The sequence below is a fragment of the Rhincodon typus genome, chromosome 3 (genome assembly GCF_021869965.1).
Source record: "Rhincodon typus isolate 14 chromosome 3, sRhiTyp1.1, whole genome shotgun sequence".
Classification (NCBI taxonomy): Eukaryota; Metazoa; Chordata; class Chondrichthyes; order Orectolobiformes; family Rhincodontidae; genus Rhincodon; species Rhincodon typus.
In genome coordinates, this window is record NC_063334.1 from 26,044,947 (window position 1) to 26,065,900 (window position 20,954).

At 41.8% G+C, this 20,954-nt stretch overlaps 1 protein-coding gene across 1 annotated transcript in view; it reads left to right on the top strand.

The window, feature by feature from the left end:
• pgm5 (phosphoglucomutase 5) overlaps positions 1–20,954 on the top strand; it is a 163,152-nt gene that overhangs the window by 37,924 nt on the left and 104,274 nt on the right. The window contains exons 2-3 of the mRNA XM_020526497.2: positions 5,488–5,650; positions 8,824–8,970. Of these exons, the coding sequence (XP_020382086.1) occupies positions 5,488–5,650; positions 8,824–8,970 (310 nt within the window). The remainder of the gene's footprint in view (positions 1–5,487; positions 5,651–8,823; positions 8,971–20,954) is intronic.

Below are 20,954 nucleotides of genomic sequence, written 5' to 3' on the forward strand. Positions count from 1 at the left end.
ACTTCCCCCAATTAAAAACTTTTCTGAAGTTCCCCATTTCTGAAAAAAGGGTCTAGGCCCAAAATGTCAGCCTTCCTGCTCCTCTGATGCTGCTTGGCCTGCTGTGTTCATACAGCTTCACACCTTGTTATCTCTATTTTGTACTTACTACCCTGGTTTTGATTCTCCACCAATTGGATACATTATGTCCCCATCTATTCTGTCCAAACCATCGATACATTTAAAAAGCTCTCTGAGATCACCTTTAAGTTATCACTACGAAGTGCTGCAGGAGAGCTGAAATAAGAAAAACACGATGAGTGCAGATCGTCCTGCAACAGGAAGTGGAAGGTCAGGGGAAATAGTTATTACAGAATGAGAGGTGGGATCAGAAGAAGTGATGGAGTCAGAGAGGAGGGCAGGAGACAAAGGTTCTAAGAAGTGTTGCTACCAAATGAGCTGTTAGAACATGCAGTCCTTAAGAAAAGTTCAGAGTTCTGAAGAAGGGTTATATTGAACTCAAAAAGCCAAATCTATCTCTGTCTCTCCACAAAAGCTGCTAGACCTGATGAGTTTTTCTAACAATTTGCTGTTTCTTTTTTAAACCTCTAAGTCTTCTCTATTCTAAAGAAAACAAACCCAACCAGTTCAGTCCACCCTGGAACCTCTAACCCTGGAGTACTGTACTAATTTCATGATGTCATTTTTGCACATTCTCTAGTACCTGTGTAGCCTTTCTATATTATTGAGACCGGAATTGTACACTACATTCTCAGTGCAGCCTAACTAGGCTCTTGTATAAATCAATGACAAGGTCTCTACTTTTGAATCTGATGGAAATGCTGGAGTGTCTCATGAAGGAGGCAATTGCAAAACATTCAGAAAATCAAGGTATAATCAGACAGGATCAACATGGTTTTTGTGAAAGGAAAACCACATTTAACAAATTGTCATTTGGTACTACAGAACTTGAGTATTGTAGGTAAAAAAGACATTTTAAAAACATTTTTCATCTACTACTCATCAGGGCAATTCTCAAGAATACCAATTTAAGGCCTTTGATCGATCATATTGGTCTTATTGCAAGGGGGAAGGAGTATAAATGAATAATGCAGTATATGAATTCTGTTGTTGGTCCAATGCTAGGTATGTCAGACATATATCACAGAAACTGGTGGATCGTATCAAACAGCATTTCCCTTTGGCAGTTTACAACAACCAAGATACTGAATGTGCCCAATCAGCCCACACTGGCAAAACTTGCAACACAGTCACCGATATTAGATGTGATTTTGCAATTGGGCAACATTGGCTGGATAATCCTGAGTGTGAGAAGAACTACACTAAGAACCAATTTAGGATTGTTAGCTAGGTTCACAGGCAATAAAGCCTGGCAGTTAACTGTCAATCAGCATTAATGGGTACATTCTACATGGTAATGCCTCTACAAATCAGAGTTCATTTGCCCACCAATCAACACCCTCCTTTTATGCAGTTTAAATGCTGGTTTCTCCCTTAAGTGTTGCTTTTGTGAATTGTCCTGATGAGAGCAAGATGGAAAAGCCTTGGAAAAATTTGGCCTTTTTCAGCAAATGAACAAATGATTAGAGTCCTTTGAGGGTGTAGCAAGCAGTATGGATAAAGGCAAACCTTTAGGTGTGGTGTATTTGGATTTCAAAAAGGCATTCAATGAGCTGTCACATTAAAGGTTATCACACAAAGTAAAAGCTTATAATGTTTGAACTAATATATTAGTCTGTATAGAGGATTGACAAATTAGCAAGGATCAGAAATAGAGCCATGACAAAATCATATTGAATGACGGAGCAAGCTCGATGTGCTGAGTGACCTACTCCTTCTCCTATTCCTTATGATTTTATAAATTGGAGATAAGTCCATGGTTTGATGAACTAACGGTGAATAATAAAGTAAGAGGAGTCAGGTCAGAGGTTAATACAAGTGTGACAGTACTATGGCTTTAAGAAATGTATTTTGTCCTAGTTTCTTTTTAATGAAGAAAGGTTGAGACAGATGTACTGAGCAGTCTGCTCAAAGCCAATGAAGTAAACAGCTTGTGACACCTTGGGTCTTTTTTTAAGTTGGAACAATAGAAGCAAATGGGTGCAATGGGTGCAATCAAGCTCCCAAACAACCAGGATTTTTAGTTTTAACTTTCAGCAATTGCTTGGGTCTTGAGGCTGGATGTGGAAGCTCTTATATTTTTTCTCTCTCTGTTACAGCTAAATCTGGCATTCCCTTCCTGCTGCTAAAATTACATGTGAGACAATCAATTTTACTGAATTTGCCTTTGCCAAGGGTGTGTTAATGGGATGTTACTATATTGAAACAGTTAATTAGTAGTGAATATATTATTTTGTTAAGCATTTCAATAGACTTACAGTTAAGACAATTCTTTTATTTTATTTTTATTTTGTCTGTATTTTAACTATAGTGTAAAATTAAAGTGTGTTTTGCTTAAAGTCGAATAGTTTGACCAATTGAATTGCATCTGGAATGCAATGCCTTATGCTTACCTTTAAAATAAGAAAAAGGTCAGGGTCTAGGCTTTCTTAATATATTTTGAGGGTGTCTGATCTGATCCATAGCACAAGGCATTGAAAGTTTACCTTCAGTTCATAGCTCGGTATGTAATATTGATGCTGATCACTGCTAAGGGCCACCAGCAAGTTCATTTCGTTATTTCATCTCAGCAGATTCTTCAATAAAGGTGGACAAATAATATTGAATTGCAGAGAAGACTGGCACCTAGTTCTGATTTCAGCAATGCGAAGTGATCCTTAATGCCAGGGTTGTGCTCTGAAAAACACTGATGTTTTATTGCTGCGAAAACAACCCATCCTCCATGACAGGACATCAGTTACTGAGAAAAATAAATATGCTCACTGTCCTGCTGCTGCGACACAAAATAACAGTGAAGAAGGAGAAATCCATTTTATTTGTCTTTTCTTGTTTTATGACTTCCGAACTCAGGAAATCCAGAGTATTTTTTTTTCAGTGCTGGGGGATGGGTAGGTTGTTTTGGATAAGGCAGCGGCTTTGAGCGAAAATGAACCTGGTGACCCTTGTTAGCACAATAACATCATTGTAAGTTCAGAGAGTGTCTCTTGCTTGGAAGGGTTTGCGAAAGGACAGGGATATTGCTAAGCTTTGTTCTGAGTTCGTACAGCTTTAATTCTGAGCTCTAACTGGAATCCAACAAGAGTAGACAGAGGCCATTTGTCCCATCATGCCTGTTCCAGCCCTTTGGAAGATCTCTGAAATTAGATTCACCCTCCTCTTCTTTATGCTTAGCCTTTTATTTTTCCTTTGAAGTACCAATCCAAATCCTTTTCTGAATAGTATTGCTGAATCTGCTTCCACCATCCTTTCAGGCAACACATTTTAGATCTCTGAAAGAACTGCGGACGCTGTAAATCAGAAACAGAAACAGGAATTCCTGGAAAAGCTCAGCAGGTCCGGTAGCATCAGTTTCAGAGATTTACCTAATTTCAGAGATCTTCCAAAGGGCTGGAAGAGACATGATGGGTCAAATGGCCTCTGTCTACACTTGTAACTAAAATGTAACAAAAACAAAAATTTCTGGAAAAGCTCAGCAGGTCTGGCAGAACCTGTGGAAAGAAATCAGAGCGAACATTTCAGGTCAAGTGACCCTTCCTCACTGATGCTGCCAGACCTGCTGAGCTTTTCCAGCAATTTTTGTTTTTGTTACATTTTAGATCACACCAGCACTCTGTGTAAAAAGAAAATTCTCCACATGCCCCCTCCTAGATTGTTTGCCAATCACTTTAAATCTTTGTCCTCTGGTTATCAACCCTATCAACGTATGGGAAATCATTTCTCTTTATTCATTCTATCAATATCCTCTGTGACTTTGAAGACCTCTATTAAATCTCTCCATACGTTTCTCTGCTCAAAGAACATTCCCAGCCTCTCTAAGCTCTGCACTCCTTCAACAGTGGTACAATTTTAGTAAATCTCCTCTGCATCTTGCCCCAGGCATTCCAAAACTGTGGTGCTAAGAATTGTTGCTCAGTGGCCTCAACTCAGGGCTAGGGCCTGACCGATAAAAGAGGGCAAGGGGAGGATGGTGCATATGGACATCCAATGGAAAATGCAAACTGCAAGTTTCATGGGCGTCCTATTGAAATCAAAAACAGATTGACTTTTAAATGTCTACGATAGGTTTCCTGCTCGCAGATGACCAGATGGATAAGCTGTCTCAATGGGCAGTAAAGCAAGGGAGTGAATGCTGGATAATCTGAAATCATGGCAGGAGAATATTGCTCCCATTTAGCAACCAAACCCTAAATGTTTTCCAGGTCTTGCTCCATGTGGGTATGGACAGCTTCAGTATCTGAGGAGTCGTGAATGATGCTTAACATTGTGCAATCATCAGTAAATGTTTCCACTTCCAACCTTATGATGGAGGGGGTGTTATTGATAAGATGGAATGTTGTCACTTTGAATTGGTGACCTGAAGGAGGTCTGCTATATAAGGCAATAGTTCTAGAAGGGTTAATGTTAGACACTGCATTAAGCTCTGTCCAGTTTGAAAATGCCATTCTGGTTTGGATGGGGGATCAGGCAAAACCTCTTAGGATTTCGAGTAAAGTAGACCTATATCCACAGTTCACCTCGTAGTCTGACCACCATTGTCTAATTGGCTAATGTAATTATTTTTAATTAAAATGTTCAGACATGTTATGACACACCTCTGGAACATGTGGGATTTGAACCCACATCTTCTGGATCAGAACTTCTGCTGCAATTCAAGAAGCCAAACTTGTACCTAATTGCTATCATGCAATAAACTACACCTTGATAAACAAGAGTTTCTCTTTCTAATGACTCAATAGTGATTTATGCGGTACCATAATGTGGTTGACTCTTAACTGCCCTCTGGGCAATTAGGGATGGGCAATAAATGCTACCTAGCCAGCGACACCCTCATCCCATGGATGAATAAAGAAAAAAAAAAATCAAAAATGCCCTTAGACCCAGTCAAGGAAAGAGGAATGGGAGCAGATCCTTACACCTACAAATCTCACATTAACATTAACACTACAGAGTTGTTTGATAAGGTTGACAAAGAAAAGATGTGAGGGAGACCCAAAGCAAAAGTATAAGAAAGTTGCTTATATTCTTTTAGGAAATTGAAGGAAGCAGGAGAGAACATGGAACTTGCCATTCCAGGGAGCGGTTAAGGTGAATAATATGGATGCTTTCAAGGAAAAACAGGAAGTGTGTGAGGAGCTGTTGGTCATGTTGGGATGAAGTAGGAATCGGATAAAGACTTATGTAGAGTATGGACACAAGCACTGACCAGCAATGCCGAATGGCCTGTTGGTGTGTCTAAATACTTTGTAATTTTGTGTAATAATACTGATTCTTTAACGTGTCAGTCATTTGCTAAGCTTACCATTGAAAGAAGAGTATAAGAGCAAATTCTCCTACACTTGTTTTAAACACAATCTTTATGTTGTTTAGATTGGGCGATTGGTGATTGGCCAAAATGGGATCCTGTCCACACCAGCCGTGTCCTGCATCATCAGAAAGATAAAGGCCATTGGAGGAATCATCCTTACAGCTAGTCATAACCCTGGAGGACCCGGTGGCGATTTTGGAGTGAAGTTTAATGTAGCAAATGGAGGTGAGTCTCAGCAGATACAGATATTCATACAGGAGATGTTAATATGAGGTCGATGTAGTTACATACATGAATTGTAAAAAATGGAACATCATCTAAAACATGTATTTTAAGATCAGGGTTTCTTGTTAAAATTGATATAAGAACTTTCTCAAGTGTTACTAGATAAAAATTATGGGGCTATATTGTTGCCTCCTGTATCAGTGTTCCTCTGCACCTAAAATATTTTTTGAATTGATTTACATTACCATAAATCATAAGGAATGGCTAAGAAACAGCTATGAGTTTTTAAGTCAGTAAAAGCTCTGAGGATATTTTCATGATCCCACATTTCCTGAGAGAGCTGTGTCTGCAACGTGTACAGGGACTGCAAAATTTCAAACTCATTTTTGCCTCAGCTTTTCACTTCAAGAAAGTGCAGCAGCCCTACTGAGAGTTTATGGATTATGGAATAATTCCCAAGACAAGAAACTTGAGCGTCATCCTGTCCTGTTAAATACGCAACTGCAGGATTTCCTGAGTGTGCGGACTGCATTTACAGAAAGGTCTTTTAACTCACCGTGTTGGATAATGGATTCACCAGGAACGAAGCTGTAAGCCAATAAACCCATCAAAGGGCTCACTGATGTTGCCATCAAGTGAATGGTATGCCAGACGATAAAGTTCTACCTTTCACCAACTCCCAAGTGCGGTCTTATAATAAATGAAAACATGAATGAATTTATTCACATTATTTAATGTTATCCCTCAGGATGAAGATCTTTTTTGGGAATGTATTGTTGTAAGGAACTGATGGACAGGATAAGGTCTTTGGTGTTTGACTGAAAGACCAAGATATTACAGCACAGTACATTATATTTTGAACTGCTCCCAAATTTTGCAAGAGGTCAGCCACTTAAAACATGAACTCAATTTCCCTCTCCACAGATGGTGCCAGACCTTGGAATATTTTCGGCATTTTCCGTTTTTATTACAGATTGCAAGTTTCCACAGCATTTTACTTTTGTGACAACATTAGCACTTCAGCCCATCCAGGACTCCACTGCTCATATCCTTACTTGCACCATGTCAAGTTTGTGGGATAAAAGGAACAGTGGCAGCATGTCTGCACAGTTGGAGGAGTTATAGAAAACCTTTTCGTTTAACTGAAACTGGTGAACAGTTGATTTTCAGGCAGGAGGGAACTATACAGTGACATTCCCTCGGATTCAGAACTAGGACCACTGTTTTACTTGATCCACATTAATGACAAACTTTGGTACAGTTTCAAATTTTACAGAACTTGCAGGTATTGTGAATCATGCAGAGATGGCGATAGACTTCAAGAGAGTATAGAAGAGAACAGAAGCCAATGAAATACGACAAGTAGCAAATAAAATTTAATGCAGAGAGCTGTGAAATGATACGTTTTGGTAAAAAAAAAAGCAGACGCAATAGAAAATAATGTGGTAAGTGGGTGACATTAGCAACAGAGAAACCTGAGGGTATATGTGCACAAGTTGATGAAATAGCAAGGACAGATGGGATTTGCCCTTATAAATAGAGACATAGAGTTAACAAGCACAGAAGTTATGTGATAACACAGTATGGAGCTGGAGAAGCACAGCAGGCCAGGCAGCATCAGAGGAGCAGGAAAGTTGACATTTTGGGGGTCCTGATCATACTGTGTTATCTCTGACTCCAGCAAAGTTGACATTTTGGGGGTCCTGATCATACTGTTATCTCTGACTCCAGCATCTGCAGTTCTTGCTATCTCAGAAGTTATGTGAACTTTTATAAAACACTGTTTGGTCTCAGTTGGAATCTTGTGTCCATTCTGGGCACTACACTTCTGGAAGGATAGGAAGGCATTAGACAGGATGCCATAAAAACATTATGAGAATGGTTTCAGGGGTGAGGAACTTCGGTTCTGAAGATAGATTGGGGAAGTTGTTCCCCTTGGAGAAGAGATGACTAGATGGAGGCATTTGGCAGAGGGATTCAAAATCATGTAGGGGTCTGGTCAGAGTAGCTAGGGAGAAACTGTTCCATTTTGCTGAAGCGTCAGAAGGCAGAGGATTTCAACCGAAGATGGTTGGTAAAAGAATGAAAGGCAATATGAGGAGATACTATTTTTATACATTAAATAGTTAAGATTTGGAATCTGCAGGAGAGTGTGGTGGATGTAGAGTCACTTATGGCTTTCAAAAGGGAATGGGATCATTATCTGAAGAGAAAGAAGTGGTTGGACAGTGGGGTAAATGTGGGGTGTGTGACAAGCTGAGTTGCTCTTGCGGACACCTGGGACAAATATGAAGGGCCAAATGGGTTCTTCCTGTGTTTCTATGATCCAAGTCTCATTCACCCATTACCTGTGTTGCTTTCCTATCCAACAAAGTTGGTTTCTAATCTAACAACTCCTCAATTTGAAAAATGTCATCCCTGTTTTCAAGTTCATGTATGGCCTCCTCCCTCTTTATCTCTTTAAGCTCCAGTCATACTACCCTCAGAGCTCTCTGCACTTATACAATTTGGGCATTTTGTGCATTCCTAATTTTAGACACTTCATTAACTTTGGCTGTGCTTTCAGCTGCCCATGTCCTAAGCTCTGGAATTCCCTTTCTAAACATATCTGCCTCTCTATCTTTCTTTCCTCCTTAAGATGTTCCTTAAAATCTAAATCTGTGGGGTGTTGGTCAGCTATATGAAAGCAAGTTTTGTTGCACATCCAGGAGGGAATACTGCACTGTCAATGGTGCCATCTTTCAGATGAGACATTAAACCACATAAGGAGCTAATAGGTTAAATTTGCTGAAAATATAGATTTTAACGAGCACCTCAAGACAAAGGGGGCATTAGAATGGCCAAGATGCTTAAAGGAGGGAAATTCCACAGCTGAACGCATAGTAGAGTCAGAGGTATGGAAGAAGCAGAAATGGAGGAAGGCAGAGATCTCGGAGGGCCATCAACTAAGGTCATAAAAAAATGTGATTCTTTAAAAGTTCCGGATCTCTAGTCTGAAAGTGAGCAATGATGCTCATTACGATGCAAAGCTAGACTTTCAATGTTGTTCTACAAATCCAGTGATGAGCTTGGAGAAATAAATCAGGGATCTTTCCTTTGCCCATTTTAACCCTGGGTGCTTAAGTTTCATGACTATTTTTTAACAAATTGTACTCTCTGCTTTGCTGTCATAGGTCCAGCTTCTGAGTCAGTGACAGAGAAGATCTACCAGATTAGTAAGACCATAGAAGAGTTTGCCGTCTGTCCTGATCTGCGAATAAACCTTTCCCGACTGGGCAGGCAAGAATTTGATCTGGAGAACAAGTTCAAACCCTTCAGAGGTATTTTATGGGATTGTATACATCTTCACAACTAAGTTAAAAGCAAAATATTGCAGAAGCTAAACTGATGAGTATTTCCAGGATTTTCTGCTTTTATTTCAATTCTAAATTTGAGCTAAGTTTCATCTTTTGAGAGAGACTTCACCTAAATCAGTGTCATTTCATAAAGCGACTGAAGCGGTGAATGGACATCTTTTCTTTTTCAACCTGAAGTTTTGAAAAAGTTCCTTCTTAGTAATGTTACAATGGTCTAACAAAATAACATCAACCTTGTCAGAAACTCTCACAAGGAAGCAAGTGTGTTTAGAAAGTCAAAGATGTGGATCAGGAAAAGTAGATTGTCTACAACCTCGGCACTAAAGATTATCTTGGTCTTTTCTCTGGAACATTTGAGAAGTAGCAGCTTTATTAAGGATTTGTATGTCACCTTCTTTAGGTAAATTTTCTTTTATAATGGGCTCAGGAGTAACTAAGGATGGGCAAGTGACACCCACATCCCACCAGCGAATAAAAAAATAGTTGGTTTCATTCTTTGAATCTAAAAACTGTGCGTTTCGTGTCCAAGCCAGTGACTGGACGTCAGTATGTAGATTAATATACCCAATGAGGAGGTGCTGCCCTATCAGATGTGCCTGTCTTTCAGATGAAATGATAATCTGAGGCCTTGTCTACCCACTGAGGAGGACATAAAAATTAGTGTTCCTTGAAGATGCCATGGCCAATATTCATCCAACAGATTATCCAGATATCAATTGCCCTGCCATTTGTCAGTGCTTTCTTTGTATGAATTTTCTGACATGTGCCCTATATCGTAACAATGATTGTGCTTCAAGATGTGTTCCATTGGTTATAAAATGCTAAATGCTATATGGTTGCAATTTCATTTGTCACCTTATTTATGTAGAAAGCCTTGTTTCCTTCCTTTGATCTTCTGTTTCCAGGAGTGAAAATCATTTACATTTTGTTTAAGCGATACTGATACCCTTACTTGTTTTGACATGGCCTTCTTTGACAACTTGAAATTGAGAAAATATGTATAAGGTTGTTCTCATCCTTAATCCTTTCCATATGTGGTAATGCAACTATCAACATCTTCCAGCTATCATGGAGCGAAAGCTTTGCTATGTTGTGAGGCAGATGAAGCATGTGTTTACATCTGTTTCTGTAGATTTCTTTCCCTGGAACAGGTCACTAGTCTGAAACCAGAGGCTACAGCTTGAGGGATGATCTGGTTTCTTGTGTCAAACACCACCACCAGCATAATGTGGTTTGAGTGCTGCCCTATACATTAGCTCATGTTAATAGAGAAACATAGAAAAAAGGAACAGGAGTAGGCCATTTGGCTCTTCAACCCTGCTCCATCATTCAACATGATCATGGCTGATCATCCAACGCAGTCCCCTGTTCCCACTACATCTATCTCCTTGTCGAAAACCTATACTGAAAACATATATCACAAAGACTGGGTACTTGTTGAGTCAGATAACTTGCAACACTAACTTTTTCCACTGCCATAATATCACAGACTTAAAAATAGTCGGTGCTTACAGATATTGTTGTATAGTATATAAACAGAAGTGACTGACTAAATACACTACACTGACTATTGCACTGAGTGAACGCAAAATGGGTATATTTATACTAGAACGCCACGTGTCATTATTCATGTATCTGTCATAGAGGTATACTGCCTATTTGGTCTGGAATCTAGATAATAAAACAACAAGGGATGTCACTCTGCATTAAGCATGGATGACCAAGAGACTCTTCCACCCTTGCTGCCTCCCATAGGCATGGTAAAAGGATTTACAGATGATAATCAATCTGTTTAAGCATGTTATGAATGCACCTTCCCTGGTAATCACGTCTAGAGTGGGCCTTGAACCCAGAACTTTGGCTCAGAGGCAGTAGTTGTGCATGAACTGCCTGGAGAATGTTATCACTATGAGCCCCAATTATAGCACCCAATGCTTAGCAAGTCCTTGAACTGTTGTATTTGCTCCTATTTTTGATATGGTGCTTTCAGTTTAAACAGGTTGTTTTTGTTATCTTCTGTTCCCATTTCAGGGTGTACAATTGCTTCTAATTCAGATATCAAAAAGGAAATATCACTTTTCTATAGCACCAGTTATAGAGTCATTGTCATAGAGTCATACAGCATGGAATCGGTCCAACCAGTCCATGCTGACCATAATCCCAAAGTAATTTAGTCCCACCTGTCTGTGCTTGGCCCTTATCCCTCCAAATGTTTTTTATTCATGTACTTATTTAAATGCCTTTTAAATGTTGTAACTGTACCTGCATCCACCACTTTCCGGTTATCCCACAATTTAGAAGTAAAACGTAACAGCTTTTGTAAATAAAGCCAGAAATAACAAGTTCAATCATCCTGACCCCTCATTTCTTTGCAAAGGAGATTTTCATTGCACACACACAAGCCACCCTCTGGGTAAAAAAAATTGCCCCTCACCTTTTTTAAATTGTTCTCCTCAGACCTTAAAAATATGTCCCACTGGGCATAGCAAAACAAATGGTCAGTCTATGATGTACATTTGAAGTGTGCTTATTACTGTAATGTAGAAAATTGTTTGTGCATAACAAAATCCCACAGTCAACAATGTAATAATGACTAGATAATTGCCCAGAAATTTGTTTCCATAGCATAGGTTGGAGGTGGGCATCAGGACCATGAGAATCCCAAAAGCAACTAATTCCACAGGAACTGATCAAGAAATTGAAGATTTCAATAGCCAAATCTCCTGCATCAGGAACTGTATGGGAAAGCCCCTAAAAGTCTGAAACTTAAGAGTTTTGAAATAGTTGTCTACAAAACAATAGATTAAAAACATACCCTAACCAACGTTCTATCAAACATTTTCGGCTTTTTCCATTTTACTTTCAAATTTCCTGCATCCATGGTATTTTACTTCTTTTTTATTACAACTCTCATAGTATTTAAATTGGTGATCATTTTGGGAAATGTTGCTGTTAAAGATATATTGTAGCTAAATTTTCAACATAAAGTGAAAATCGGGTACAGGGAGCAGTAAATCTACACACATTAGTTTCGCCATCAAAGCAGCAAGTTTCACATTTTTTATGATGGATTCATGGAATGTGAGCATCACTGGCCATGCCTGCATTTATTGCCAGTCCCTAATTGCCTTTGACAGTGCTGCTAAACAGCATTTTGCTGCGTTGTGTGTGGTGTAGGTACACCCACTGTGTTGCGTGGGAGGAAGTTCCTGAAGTTTGAGACAGCATCAATCCTATTTCATTCTTAAATCCACAGCCCAGTGTATCCCTGGAGTCGAATCATCTAACCAGTGCTTTACTGAATCATAAATTCATAACATGCTAGGGGCAATGTTTTACCACCTTTCCTTTCACAATTTACTTTAATAACAATACATTTGATTGATATATCTTAGAATCTGTACAGTGTGGAAGCAAACCAATCAGCCCATCGGGTTCACACCAACCATCCAAAGAGTATTCCACCCAGACCCACCCTCCTATCCTATATTTCCTGTGGCTAATCCAACCAGCCTGCACACTATGGGCCACTGGGGCATGGTCAACCCACCTAACCTACACATCGTTGAACTATGGGAGGAAACCGGAGCATCCGGAGGAAACCCATGCAGACACAGGGAGAATGTGCAAACTCCACACAGACAGTTGCCCAAGAATGGAATTGAACCGAAATGCCTGCTGCTATGAGGCACCAGTGTTAATCACTGAGCCACCCCATATTGCTAAAATCTTCAGACTTTGTCAGTCACTTTGTTCAAGGTGTTTGGAGATGTGGACACGGAATGTTGAAGACTTTTAAATTTGTTATTTTCAGCTGTTTCTTACCTTCACACCCCTGAGTCAGGAATGATCATTAAAAGTAGAGCACACAGGTACAAGTTTGGTGAGTGGACAGTTTGCTGATGTGGAGGTAATGTGTTCCTTTTCTCTACTTTTATCATCCTTCAGTATCTGGTCAGAATTTCAGTGCAGGAGAAGGAGCTGGTTGGTCAAAAGCTGGTTTCTGCATTTTAGTTATGATGGCCTGTAAAGTTAAGGTATGGCACAGAGTTCAGCTGACTGGAACATACATTCTGTGGCACGTGAGAGGCCTGGACAAATACATTTGCAGGAGGAGTCAGTGGCTGCTCAAGATTGGGTTTTGGGTTTTGGAACATGACTGTTGGTTACAATCACTATGGTATTGCATGGCTGGCAGGTTTAGGGATGCTACTCATTAAATAAGAATAAAAATTCGTGTGCAGTCACTTACAAAAGTGCCTAGTTTGCTAACGTATCTGGTATTTGGATAGCTGGACTTGAGACACTGTATTTGCTGTTTGATTAAAAACAGGAGTGCTCTCTCTGGTGTCCTGACCAATATTCCTCATTCAATCAGCATCATTAAAAGCAGATTATCTGGTTATTGTTACATTGCTGTTTGTGGGATCTTATTGTGCACACACAGCCTGTAATATTTCCCGTATCAAACCAATTATGACACTTCAAAAAGTACTTCATTGGGTGTGAGGCACTTTGGGAGATTCAGAGGTCACAGGAGGTGCTATAGAAATCCCAGTTCTTCCTTTATTACTTGTAACTGATTGACTCCCCGTTTCCCCTTCCCCTATTACCTTAAGATTCCAGTCCCTCAGCTCATTTTGCCAAGTGAACCTGCAGAGCTTGCGAAATTACACCTTACACACAGTCAACCACTGACAAATGATGTTTTTTCTTTATTCATTCAAGGAATGAGAGCGTTGCTGGCTAGGCAGCATTTATTGCCCAACACTAATTGCCCAGAGGGCAGTTAAGAGTCAACCACATTGCTGTGGGTCTGGAGTCACATGTAGGCCAGACCAGGTAGGGATGGCAGTTTCCTTCCCTTAAGGACATTAGTGAACCAGATGGGGTTTTCCAAACAATCGACAATGGATTCACGGTCATCATTAGGCTCTTAATTCCAGATAATTATTGAATTAAAATTCCACCATCCGTTGTGGTGGATTCGAACCCAGGTCCCCAGAAAATTATCTAGGTCTCTGGATTAACAGTCCAGCGATAATACCACTAGGCCATTGCCTCCCCTGAGACAAGAGATTCTGCTGGTAAGGAAAATGTTTTTGGTGGGGGTGTGGTTGGTGGACAGTTGGGTGTGTTGTGAGAGAGTAGGGGTGTATCCCAGTGAGTCTATGGACAAGATTATTTTTGACTTCCTTTATTCTCCTATTGCTCTAACTGGCCATATATGACTGGTAAGGATGAAAGGGTTAAATTACACAGATGGCTGCACATTGTAAACATTTATTCCCTCAAGGATAAAATATTGACTAGTGATCTAAATGTGTTTTTTAAACTGAATAAAAATTGTGACAGCATAGAGAGAGCAAAGCCATTTCCTTTGGTGTAGGGGAGTCCAAAGGAGCAAAACCTTTAAATTAAAGCTAGTCATCCAGTCAAGAAATAGTTCTCCCCAAGAGTTGCTGAGCCCAGTGTTCACTGAACATTTCAAAATGGGCATTGTTTTTGTTAGCTAAGGAATATGAAGGATATAGAACACAGATGGGTAGACAGAGTTACAAATAGATAAAATTGAATGGTAGAACGGGTTGGAAAAGGTCTCCTGTTTCCATAAAAAGGCTTTTTCTCCTCTCCCATGGAACTAGTCTAAATAAACACAGCAAAAGCTCTTATCTTTTTCAAATTAAAATGTATCAGGTATCCCATTTGCAGAAAAGGATCCTTAATTTTGCTAATAAAAAAGCCCTCTAGCTTGAAACGTGCACAATTTTGGGCATCTACGAGTAGGACCTTTTCAAAATGGCAACAGACTAATCACTGGCATTAACTGTTCAGTGAGATTAACAGCCTCATTCTGGGGTCATTACTTCACTAAAGGGGATGTAAGTACATCCCTGTGTTTATATGTGCATGTCAGGTTGAGCGGAGCAAAGATAAGTTTCAGCAATTTTCACCCAGCTGTTACACTAGCAGAAATTGCGACTGGCTCCTAAGAGTTGAAGGGTCACATACCTCTGACTCCCACTTGGCTCATACTTCCTCAGGGCAGTGCTGAGTGGACATGACATGAGACAGCTGCATTGAATTGGCCATTGACGTGCCCCATCAGTGACAGATTTCAATCAAATCCTGCTGGTGATTGCAATCAATGACTGGTGCTTCTGCACAAAGCATGGAGAATCCACCCAATGCAATCATGGGAATTAATCTGCGTCATAATACGAATCCTGAAATACCTATCTTTCACTGGACGAATAAAGTATATTTTTTTAAAAAAAAACCTATCTTTCACTGGAGGTCAGCACTGCATCCTGTGAAACAGAGGTACTGAAACCTGTGACAAAGCTGATCTTAAAGAATTGTATTTCCTCTTGTGCCAAACTGGCTTATCAATCTATTTGAGGCTTTAATTGTTGTATTATCCTGATTGCCACTAATGGCAACTTGCAGCATATGCTACCTTTGCCAGTGTATGGTTCAGAATAAGAATTGTTTGAGGTAATTTATGGCCATCAATCTTCCTTTGCCTATACTTTGTCAAGGGCCTGCCTAATGATCAATGATAGATGCCCTGTTTTTAGTTAATGTAATAGTTTATTGCATGACAGCAATAAGTACAACTACAAGTCAAGTATAATTACTGAAACTCTCAGGAGCTGTGCAGAATACACCTGCTCCCTGCGAAGACTAGTGTAGAGCTAACTGCCTCCACTCACCCTCACTGGTGTGACCAGAGGTTTAGCAACTATGGTGATAAACTAGGGGTGGGATGGTAATGAAACAATCAGATTCTCAATGTCAAGAAAACTTTTCCCAATTTCCCCTCAGACCTTAGATGGTAACTTCAAAAGCTCATCCCTGAGTGGCAACTTCCTTATTTCCAATGCATTTGCATCTCATTAAAGTCAAAACTCACAATTTTTACATCCCACTCCCAATTCTTCTGTCCTCCACTGAGAGGACAGTGTATCTTGCCCACAAATAAAACAGAGTCAGTACCTGGGGGGGTTGTAGTTCGCTGAATACTCGTCCTTGCCCAGCATGCCACTATGTCTTCTGCACAATGTCCCAACATGGTCCATGGTCACCATCAGCCTTGAGCTTGCATCTGTGCTACACAGCATCAACAAACCACCAGCCACACTGCATCATAACATCTGTCTTTGAACCAGCTCAGCCAGCAATTCGGGCCTTCAGCACTTTATACTTTGGAGGTGACTTGCAGACTCCTGCCAAGTCACAGGGTACAAGGAGAGCCATGTGTCTACACAGAATGCTTTTGTGCTGATATTGCCACATGGAGCATACAGCTTACTTTCTTAGTGCTCTCTGACTTCAGTCCTAACTAACAGGCTGCCAGCACACAAGGTTTTCACTGCTCAGTTACAGGCTGCCCAGTGGTTTAGATTACTTTGTAGCCCAGAGGAAAAGGCAGTCTGCTCGTGACACTGGGGAGCACTGACAAATAAATGCTCCAGTCTGACAGAGAGTGGATATGTCCTTTTGTTACATCAGCACAACAGAAAAGCAGCCAATAGCTCAGTTCCATTTTCCTGCAGCATCACACTCAACAAACGTTCCATATGTGCTTCAAATGGCAATCTATGAACAGCAAAGGGGAACAGTCCTTAGTTGGATGAAGGAGGAATACAGTCAGTCAGGGATACTGTCACACTCAGTAAAGAAACCTGTCAAATTAAACAATGGCATGATTGGTGGAGTTAATCCTACAGATCAAACACAAACAGCCTTGGGGTTACAGATACATTGGTGCTGTGGAGACATCAACCTGGAAGGTGGTCCAGTTTTTTTTTACCTTCAGTGAGGCTAAAGGAGAGATTGTGTATAATGGATGCAACAGCAGTTAGTGGTCATGCATGAATAGGAGAGATGATGAGGAGCCCCTTATGAGTGAGCAGGAAGCACAGAGAATAGGTAGGACTAGCAGTTTGGGAGGATGTTGTGAGTGAGAGCCCTTAGAAGAACATGATCATTAGGAACTTTTTCCCTTGTTGAAGGGATCAATGACCAGGGAGCATAGATTTAAGTTAAGGGGCAGGATTTGGATGGAAAAATGTTTTTCATCCAGTTGATGGTGTGAATATGGCACTCATTTCCTGTAAGAATGGTAGAGACAGAAACCCTCATAACATTTAAGAAGTATTTAGATGTGCACTTGTGATGCTGGCATATTATGGGCCAACTGCTGTAAAATGGGATTAGAATAGTTAAGTGAGACAACAAGGTGCAGGGCTGGATGAACACAGCAGGCCAAGCAGCATCATAGGAGCAGAGAGGCTGACATTTCGGGCCTAGACCCTTCATCAGAAAAGGGGGAGGGGAAGGGGGTTTTGAAATAAATAGGGAGAGAGTGGGAGGCGGATAGAAGAGGGATAGAGGAGAGGATAGCTGGAGAGGAAACAAACAGGTCGAAGAGGCGGGGATGGAGCCAGTAAAGGTGAGTGTAGGTAGGGAGTTAGGAAGGGGATAGGTCAGTCCAGGGAGGACGGACAGGTCAAGGGGGCGGGATGAGGTTGGTCGGTAGGAGATGGAGGTGCGGCTTGAGGTGGGAGGAGGGGATAGGTGGGAGGAAGAGCAGGTTAGGGAGGCAGGGACGAGCTGGACTGGTTTTGGGATGCGGTAGGGGGAGGGGAGATTTTGAAACTTGTGAAATCCACATTGATACCATTGGGCTGCAGGGTTCCCAAGCGGAATATGAGTTGCTGTTCCTGCAACCTTCGGGTGGCATCGTTGTGGCACTGCAGGAGGCCCAGGATGGACATGTCGTCTGAGGAATGGGAGGGGGAGTTGAAATGGTTCGCGACTGGGAGGTGCAGTTGTTTATTGCGAACCGAGCGTAGGTGTTCTGCAAAGCGGTCCCCGAGTCTCCACTTGGTTTCCCCGATGTAGAGGAAGCCACACCGGGTACAGCGGATGCAGTATACCACATTGGCAGATGTGCAGGTGAACATCTGCTTGATGGGGAAAGTCTTCTTGGGGCCTGGGATGGGGGTGAGGGAGGAGGTATGGGGGCAGGTGTAGCACTTCCTGCGGTTGCAGGGAAAAGTGCCGGGTGTGGTGGAGCTGGAGGGGAGTGTGGAGCGGACAAGGGAGTCACGGAGAGAGTTGTCCCTCCGGAAAGCAGATAAGGGTGGGGAGGGAAAGATGTGGTGAGGTCGGATTGCAGATGGCGGAAGTGTCGGAGGATGATGCGTTGGATCCGGAGGTTGGTGGGGTGGTACGTGAGGACGAGGGGGATTCTTTTTTGGTTGTTATTGCGTGGACGGGGTGTGCCAACCTCATCCCGCCCCCTTGACCTGTCCGTCCTCCCTGGACTGACCTATCCCCTTCCTAACTCCCTACCTACACTCACCTTTACTGGCTCCATCCCCGCCTCTTCGACCTGTTTGTTTCCTCTCCACCTATCCTCTCCTCTATCCCTCTTCTATCCGCCTCCCACTCTCTCCCTATGTATTTCAAAACCCCCTTCCCCTCCCCCTTTTCTGATGAAGGGTCTAGGCCCGAAACGTCAGCCTCTCTGCTCCTATGACGCTGCTTGGCCTGCTGTGTTCATCCAGCCCTGCACCTTGTTGTCTCGGATTCTCCAGCATCTGCAGTTCCTACTATCTCTGATTCAATTAGAATAGTTAAGTGGTTGTTTTGACCGGTTCAGACCGATTCTGAGAGTTTAGTCCCTGGCCTCGGTGAGATGCCAGTGGAGTGGTAGAGTGAAACTGAGTTCTGGTCCTTGACCATGAGATATTAAATACTTGATTGTGGCACTTAGCTTTAAAGGGCACAAATCATTGACCTTCTTACAGCAATGCAGAGTATCCCTTTTAACTTGGGACACAGCACTGACTTCCAGTGCAATTTCTATCCTGGTTGAAATGATCTTCTTTGGTGGCCAACAGGGAAACGAACTGCTGTTTCATATACCAGCACCTCCAGATCTCTGTCCTGGAAATGGACAGCTAGCTTCCCTTTCCATTGAGACATGTCAGGGCCAAGCTGCATAGTTTGAGAGAGAGTTCTTGGCTTGCAGCATCTGAAGTGATGTGCAGCTGGGTTTTACATATGGTATCAAAGGCTTGGAAGCCAGAAATTTACTGGTGGTGAGAAACTCCACTGTGCTTGGCAAATAATTCCCAGAGAAACACACCCAGTAGCTCAGCTCAATAATTAATGAGGTGAAATGTGGAAGATTGCACGTGAAAATTTGCCTCCGCCTTGGCAGACCGACATACTCTTGCCACCATCTGTTAACTGCAAACGGGAAAATTCAACCATGTGTGTGGTATCATCAGATTGGCTGGAGCTAATGCAACATCAACATTAAACTCTTCCAGAACCATTACACTGTACAGCGACAACTTTGGAAAACATTTAAAAATTTGAGAAAATATGAACTGCTGACAGCTATGCCACCTGAACTGAAATTCATTTCTGAGAGATCCTCCTGTATGTTTCAAGATTTGAGCCTGTGGGATTTTGTTCAACATAAAATATATTCTATCTGCTCTTCTAGTTAACTTCCAAATTTAGCTTCAGCTGTTGAGCGGTGGGAGTCCGGAAGAGAGTGCGAGGGCAGCCTGGGATTGTAAGCTTTCGATTATAAAAGTCTTACCTCGCGTGACTGCAGCCTTCAGTTGTTGAGCAGAGGAGGAGTCCCAGAGCGGGCGCAAGTGGTCGGCTGGGTAACGGTTATCTTTCACCCAATAAATTTGGGAGTTAACTAATACCCGAGACACCACACGTGTAGTGTCTCCCACCCTTCCAACTCCTCTAAGTGAGTGAACTGTCCAGGAAGCCATTCAAGAGGGGGGAGCTAAAAGACAGATTGTAGTCGTAGGGGATTCCATCATCAGGGGGATAGACAGTATCCTTTGCAAGCAGGATAGAGAATCCCACATGGTGTGTTGCCTGCCTGGTGCCAGGGTGCGAGACATCTCTCACCAGCTTGAGAGGATACTAGGGAGGGAGGGGGAGGATCCAGTTGTTGTGGTCCATGTAGGTACCAACAACATAGGCAGGACTAAGAAAAAAGACCTGTTTCGGGATAATGAAAAACTAGGAACAAAATTAAAAAACAGATCTTCAAGGGACATAATCTCTGGATTGCTGCCGGAGCCACGTGCAAATTGGCATAGGGAGGCGAGGATCAGGGAAGTAAACATGTGGCTAAAAGAGTGGTGTGGGAAAGAGGGTTTCCTTTTCATGGGGCACTGGCATCAGTTCTGGGACAGGAGGGATCTATACCTCTGGGATGGATTCCACCTGACCAGGGCCGGGTCCAGTGTTCTGGCGAAAAGGGTAAATAGGGTGGTCGATAGGACTTTAAACTAGTAAGTAAATAGTAAGCAAGCCATCTGGATACAAGTTCTCCCATTGGGAACACCCAGCATTGGTTCATGAAGGGTAGGTCATGTTTAACTAATTTGGTGGAATTCTTTGAGGACATTACTTGCATGGTGGACAATGGGGAACCTGTGGATGTAGTGTATCTGGATTTCCAGAAGGCATTTGACAAGGTGCCACACCAAAGGCTGCTACATAAGATAAAGTTGCACATTATCACAGGTGATGTATTGGCATAGATAGAGGATTGGTTGACTAGTAGAAAGCAAAGAGTAGGGGTAAATGGGTGTTTTTCTGGTTGGCGGTCAGTGGCTAGTGGTGTGCCTCAGGGATCAGTGTTGGGATTGCAATTGTTTACAATTTACATAGATGATTTGGAGTTGGGGACTAAGTGTGGTGTGTCAAAATTTGCAGATGACACTAAGGTGAGTGGTAGAGCAAAGTGTGCAGAAGACACTGAAAGTCTGCAGAGGGATATAGATAGTCTAAGTGAGTGGGCAAAGGTCTGGCAGATGGAGTACAATGTTGATAAGTGTGAGGTCATCCATTTTGGTAGGAATAACAGGAAAATGGACTATGTTTTAAATGGT